Source organism: Nanorana parkeri, unplaced genomic scaffold, assembly GCF_000935625.1.
Source record: "Nanorana parkeri isolate BGI_ZX_2015 unplaced genomic scaffold, ASM93562v1 scaffold4338, whole genome shotgun sequence".
In the NCBI taxonomy this organism is placed as follows: domain Eukaryota; kingdom Metazoa; phylum Chordata; class Amphibia; order Anura; family Dicroglossidae; genus Nanorana; species Nanorana parkeri.
Window position 1 is genome coordinate 4121 of NW_017310601.1, and position 6693 is coordinate 10813.

At 70.6% G+C, this 6693-nt stretch overlaps 1 protein-coding gene across 1 annotated transcript in view; it reads left to right on the forward strand.

Annotated features, from left to right (window-relative positions):
- Positions 1 to 241: 241 nt before the first annotated feature.
- LOC108803853 (ubiquitin carboxyl-terminal hydrolase 4-like) overlaps positions 242 to 6693 on the forward strand; it is a gene marked incomplete at both ends in the record, with an annotated part of 13365 nt that continues 6913 nt past the window's right edge. The window contains 6 exon segments of the mRNA XM_018575651.1: positions 242 to 353; positions 2612 to 2785; positions 3047 to 3205; positions 3296 to 3520; positions 3614 to 3697; positions 6487 to 6667. Coding sequence (XP_018431153.1) covers positions 242 to 353; positions 2612 to 2785; positions 3047 to 3205; positions 3296 to 3520; positions 3614 to 3697; positions 6487 to 6667 — 935 coding nt within the window.

A 6693-nucleotide genomic window follows, 5' to 3' on the forward strand; every position in this document is an offset into this window, starting at 1 on the left:
CTAGAAGAATGCGTTACACACAGAGGCGCGGCTTCTACATATTTTTGGCCAAAAGTTTGTGCAACTAAAACCTCCGGTGTGTAACGCACGCTGCTAGACGGGTCATTTGTTGCTGGCGGGTGCGCCGGGGATTCGGAGCCGTGATACACGTTGTGCCCGGTCATGCTTTGCGGGGGAATTTATCTACATATCGGTAATTGGCGGTTACACAGAACATGTGATTCCTTCTCTCTCCTTCCAGGGGATACGGGTCGTCTTACATGTCCTACAACTACAGGGAGCCTTCCAGCAAGCCCGGCCTGTGTGGCCTCAGTAATCTCGGCAATACGTGTTTCATGAACTCTGCTCTTCAGGTACGTGTCACCCCCGGCCTCCCATCAGAGGCTGCGGAGCCGCAACTTCTACACTCCCAGCCATTTGTATGACTTCTGCTGCAGGCTTGGAAGGCCCCACAAAGTCCCGTCCCCTTCTGAGGACCCCTTTGTTATGTGCGGGGCCCAATGGAATAGTGTGCACGGTGCAGTTTGTGACTTCACCTCTAGGTGGCACTGGAGTGTTATGAATGGAGAAGTCTATGCACTCCGCCGGCTATTGGCACTCCTACTTCACATAGATGGCGGGCACGGGGTCCCTACCTAGATGGTGTGGCCCCTACCTAGATGGCCGGGCGCGGGGTCCCTACCTAGATGGCCGGGCGAGGTGTCCCTACCTAGATGGCCGGGCGCGGGGTCCCTTCCTAGATGGCGGGGGCCCTTCATAGCTGACGGATCCCTTCCTAGATGGCAGGGTCCCTTCCTAGATGGCGGGGTCCCTTCCTAGATGGCGGGGTCCCTTCCTAGATGGCGTGGCCCCTACCTAGATGGCGGGCGCGGGGTCCCTACCTAGATGGCCGGGCGCGGGGTCCCTACCTAGATGGCCGGGCGAGGTGTCCCTACCTAGATGGCCGGGCGCGGGGTCCCTTCCTAGATGGCGGGGTCCCTTCCTAGATGACGGGGTCCCTTCCTAGATGGCGGGGTCCCTACCTAGATGGCGGGCGTGGGGTCCCTTACACAGATGGCGGGCGCGGGGGCCCTGACACGGATGGCGGGCGCGGGGGCCCTGACACGGATGGCGGGCGCGGGGGCCCTGACACGGATGGCGGGCGCGGGGGCCCTGACACGGATGGCGGGCGCGGGGGCCCTGACACGGATGGCGGGCGCGGGGGCCCTGACACGGATGGCGGGCGCGGGGGCCCTGACACGGATGGCGGGCGCGGGGGCCCTGACACGGATGGCGGGCGCGGGGGCCCTGACACGGATGGCGGGCGCGGGGGCCCTGACACGGATGGCGGGCGCGGGGGCCCTGACACGGATGGCGGGCGCGGGGGCCCTGACACGGATGGCGGGCGCGGGGGCCCTGACACGGATGGCGGGCGCGGGGGCCCTGACACGGATGGCGGGCGCGGGGGCCCTGACACGGATGGCGGGCGCGGGGGCCCTGACACGGATGGCGGGCGCGGGGGCCCTGACACGGATGGCGGGCGCGGGGGCCCTGACACGGATGGCGGGCGCGGGGGCCCTGACACGGATGGCGGGCGCGGGGGCCCTGACACGGATGGCGGGCGCGGGGGCCCTGACACGGATGGCGGGCGCGGGGGCCCTGACACGGATGGCGGGCGCGGGGGCCCTGACACGGATGGCGGGCGCGGGGGCCCTGACACGGATGGCGGGCGCGGGGGCCCTGACACGGATGGCGGGCGCGGGGGCCCTGACACGGATGGCGGGCGCGGGGGCCCTGACACGGATGGCGGGCGCGGGGGCCCTGACACGGATGGCGGGCGCGGGGGCCCTGACACGGATGGCGGGCGCGGGGGCCCTGACACGGATGGCGGGCGCGGGGGCCCTGACACGGATGGCGGGCGCGGGGGCCCTGACACGGATGGCGGGCGCGGGGGCCCTGACACGGATGGCGGGCGCGGGGGCCCTGACACGGATGGCGGGCGCGGGGGCCCTGACACGGATGGCGGGCGCGGGGGCCCTGACACGGATGGCGGGCGCGGGGGCCCTGACACGGATGGCGGGCGCGGGGGCCCTGACACGGATGGCGGGCGCGGGGGCCCTGACACGGATGGCGGGCGCGGGGGCCCTGACACGGATGGCGGGCGCGGGGGCCCTGACACGGATGGCGGGCGCGGGGGCCCTGACACGGATGGCGGGCGCGGGGGCCCTGACACGGATGGCGGGCGCGGGGGCCCTGACACGGATGGCGGGCGCGGGGGCCCTGACACGGATGGCGGGCGCGGGGGCCCTGACACGGATGGCGGGCGCGGGGGCCCTGACACGGATGGCGGGCGCGGGGGCCCTGACACGGATGGCGGGCGCGGGGGCCCTGACACGGATGGCGGGCGCGGGGGCCCTGACACGGATGGCGGGCGCGGGGGCCCTGACACGGATGGCGGGCGCGGGGGCCCTGACACGGATGGCGGGCGCGGGGGCCCTGACACGGATGGCGGGCGCGGGGGCCCTGACACGGATGGCGGGCGCGGGGGCCCTGACACGGATGGCGGGCGCGGGGTCCCTGACACAGATGGCGGGGGGCAGCTTCTCACCCTCTTCCTGTCCCCCTCCGGCAGTGCCTGAGTAACACGCCGCCCCTCACCGAATACTTCCTGAGCGATGACTACAAGGAGGAGATCAACAAGGAGAACCCGCTGGGGATGAAGGGGGAGATCGCCATGGCGTACGCCGAGCTCATCCGACAGATCTGGTCCGGAGAACATTCTTATGTGGCCCCGCGAATGTTCAAGGTAGGTGGAAGTCACTGCGCCGCGTGCCGAGACTAGACGTGCCGTGTCCTCGCATCAGCCAAGTGTGCGGATAAAGGGGCGCAGTGGGACATGTAGTCCCGAGGCTTGTGATCAGGCGACTAGTACTGAGGTTATGAGGACTTCATTTATTGTGGTGTGTCTCGTGCGGTCTCTCCACATGTGCGTGATCGCAGGCGGGACTCGGGTGCCGCGCATGTGGTGGAGTTTTGTGGCGTTCTGATTGGTGGTTGTCTCTCCCAGACGCAGGTTGGACGCTTTGCGCCGCAGTTCTCGGGGTACCAGCAGCAGGATTCCCAGGAGCTGCTGGCGTTTCTCCTGGACGGTCTCCACGAGGATCTGAACAGAGTGAAGAAGAAGCCGTACCTGGAGCTGAAGGACGCCGACGGGCGGCCGGACTCTGTACGGGAGTATGCGGCGTGCGCTGGCGCCCGCTGATCCGCCGCGGCTCCTGGTGTCCGTGGAGTTTTACGGTTGTTTGTTGGTTTTTAGGTTGTAGCCAAAGAAGCCTGGGACAATCACCTGAGGAGGAACTACTCCATCATCGTGGACATCTTTCACGGCCTTTTCAAATCCACGCTCGTGTGCCCGGAATGCGCTAAAGTCTCCGTGACCTTTGACCCCTTCTGCTATCTCACCCTCCCCCTCCCCATGAGGAAAGATCGCACCATGGAGGTTTTCCTGGTCCGTAGCGACCCGCAGTGCAAGCCCACCCAGGTGAGGAGATCTTCCCGGGGGGCAAGCGGGGGTTAATATTTCCCTTCTGTCCCGACGTTTACCTGAACGCTCCGCCTTCTCCTTGTCTTTCAGTACCGATTGGTTGTGCCTAAAATGGGGGCGGTGTCTGACCTGTGTGCGGCTCTGTCCAAACTCTCCGATGTCCCTGCCGAAAACGTGAGTATTGCCGCTGCCTCCTCCCGGGGGTCTGCGCCCCAATGCCTCCTCCTCCTCCCGGGGGCTGCGCCCCAATGCCTCCTCCTCCTCCCGGGGGCTGCGCCCCAATGCCTCCTCCTCCTCCCGGGGGCTGCGCCCCAATGCCTCCTCCTCCTCCCGGGGGCTGCGCCCCAATGCCTCCTCCTCCTCCCGGGGGCTGCGCCCCAATGCCTCCTCCTCCTCCCGGGGGCTGCGCCCCAATGCCTCCTCCTCCTCCCGGGGGCTGCGCCCCAATGCCTCCTCCTCCTCCCGGGGGCTGCGCCCCAATGCCTCCTCCTCCTCCCGGGGGCTGCGCCCCAATGCCTCCTCCTCCTCCCGGGGGCTGCGCCCCAATGCCTCCTCCTCCTCCCGGGGGCTGCGCCCCAATGCCTCCTCCTCCTCCCGGGGGCTGCGCCCCAATGCCTCCTCCTCCTCCCGGGGGCTGCGCCCCAATGCCTCCTCCTCCTCCCGGGGGCTGCGCCCCAATGCCTCCTCCTCCTCCCGGGGGCTGCGCCCCAATGCCTCCTCCTCCTCCCGGGGGCTGCGCCCCAATGCCTCCTCCTCCTCCCGGGGGCTGCGCCCCAATGCCTCCTCCTCCTCCCGGGGGCTGCGCCCCAATGCCTCCTCCTCCTCCCGGGGGCTGCGCCCCAATGCCTCCTCCTCCTCCCGGGGGCTGCGCCCCAATGCCTCCTCCTCCTCCCGGGGGCTGCGCCCCAATGCCTCCTCCTCCTCCCGGGGGCTGCGCCCCAATGCCTCCTCCTCCTCCCGGGGGCTGCGCCCCAATGCCTCCTCCTCCTCCCGGGGGCTGCGCCCCAATGCCTCCTCCTCCTCCCGGGGGCTGCGCCCCAATGCCTCCTCCTCCTCCCGGGGGCTGCGCCCCAATGCCTCCTCCTCCTCCCGGGGGCTGCGCCCCAATGCCTCCTCCTCCTCCCGGGGGCTGCGCCCCAATGCCTCCTCCTCCTCCCGGGGGCTGCGCCCCAATGCCTCCTCCTCCTCCCGGGGGCTGCGCCCCAATGCCTCCTCCTCCTCCCGGGGGCTGCGCCCCAATGCCTCCTCCTCCTCCCGGGGGCTGCGCCCCAATGCCTCCTCCTCCTCCCGGGGGCTGCGCCCCAATGCCTCCTCCTCCTCCCGGGGGCTGCGCCCCAATGCCTCCTCCTCCTCCCGGGGGCTGCGCCCCAATGCCTCCTCCTCCTCCCGGGGGCTGCGCCCCAATGCCTCCTCCTCCTCCCGGGGGCTGCGCCCCAATGCCTCCTCCTCCTCCCGGGGGCTGCGCCCCAATGCCTCCTCCTCCTCCCGGGGGCTGCGCCCCAATGCCTCCTCCTCCTCCCGGGGGCTGCGCCCCAATGCCTCCTCCTCCTCCCGGGGGCTGCGCCCCAATGCCTCCTCCTCCTCCCGGGGGCTGCGCCCCAATGCCTCCTCCTCCTCCCGGGGGCTGCGCCCCAATGCCTCCTCCTCCTCCCGGGGGCTGCGCCCCAATGCCTCCTCCTCCTCCCGGGGGCTGCGCCCCAATGCCTCCTCCTCCTCCCGGGGGCTGCGCCCCAATGCCTCCTCCTCCTCCCGGGGGCTGCGCCCCAATGCCTCCTCCTCCTCCCGGGGGCTGCGCCCCAATGCCTCCTCCTCCTCCCGGGGGCTGCGCCCCAATGCCTCCTCCTCCTCCCGGGGGCTGCGCCCCAATGCCTCCTCCTCCTCCCGGGGGCTGCGCCCCAATGCCTCCTCCTCCTCCCGGGGGCTGCGCCCCAATGCCTCCTCCTCCTCCCGGGGGCTGCGCCCCAATGCCTCCTCCTCCTCCCGGGGGCTGCGCCCCAATGCCTCCTCCTCCTCCCGGGGGCTGCGCCCCAATGCCTCCTCCTCCTCCCGGGGGCTGCGCCCCAATGCCTCCTCCTCCTCCCGGGGGCTGCGCCCCAATGCCTCCTCCTCCTCCCGGGGGCTGCGCCCCAATGCCTCCTCCTCCTCCCGGGGGCTGCGCCCCAATGCCTCCTCCTCCTCCCGGGGGCTGCGCCCCAATGCCTCCTCCTCCTCCCGGGGGCTGCGCCCCAATGCCTCCTCCTCCTCCCGGGGGCTGCGCCCCAATGCCTCCTCCTCCTCCCGGGGGCTGCGCCCCAATGCCTCCTCCTCCTCCCGGGGGCTGCGCCCCAATGCCTCCTCCTCCTCCCGGGGGCTGCGCCCCAATGCCTCCTCCTCCTCCCGGGGGCTGCGCCCCAATGCCTCCTCCTCCTCCCGGGGGCTGCGCCCCAATGCCTCCTCCTCCTCCCGGGGGCTGCGCCCCAATGCCTCCTCCTCCTCCCGGGGGCTGCGCCCCAATGCCTCCTCCTCCTCCCGGGGGCTGCGCCCCAATGCCTCCTCCTCCTCCCGGGGGCTGCGCCCCAATGCCTCCTCCTCCTCCCGGGGGCTGCGCCCCAATGCCTCCTCCTCCTCCCGGGGGCTGCGCCCCAATGCCTCCTCCTCCTCCCGGGGGCTGCGCCCCAATGCCTCCTCCTCCTCCCGGGGGCTGCGCCCCAATGCCTCCTCCTCCTCCCGGGGGCTGCGCCCCAATGCCTCCTCCTCCTCCCGGGGGCTGCGCCCCAATGCCTCCTCCTCCTCCCGGGGGCTGCGCCCCAATGCCTCCTCCTCCTCCCGGGGGCTGCGCCCCAATGCCTCCTCCTCCTCCCGGGGGCTGCGCCCCAATGCCTCCTCCTCCTCCCGGGGTCTGCGCCCCAATGCCGCCTCCTCCCCCCGGGGTCTGCGCCCCAATGCCGCTTCCTCCCCCCAATGACGCCTCCTTACATTCACAGATGGTGGTGACGGATGTCTACAATCACCGATTTCACAAGATCTTCCAGGTGGATGAAATGCTGAGTCACATCATGGAGCGGGATGACCTCTTTGTGTAAGTGGGGACCTCATTTGAGGGGTGTATGCGGGAGGAGGACCCCCAACAGGCAGAGTATGGCATGAATAGTATTGGACAGCAGAGTGCGGCGGGGGGGTTAATATTGGTC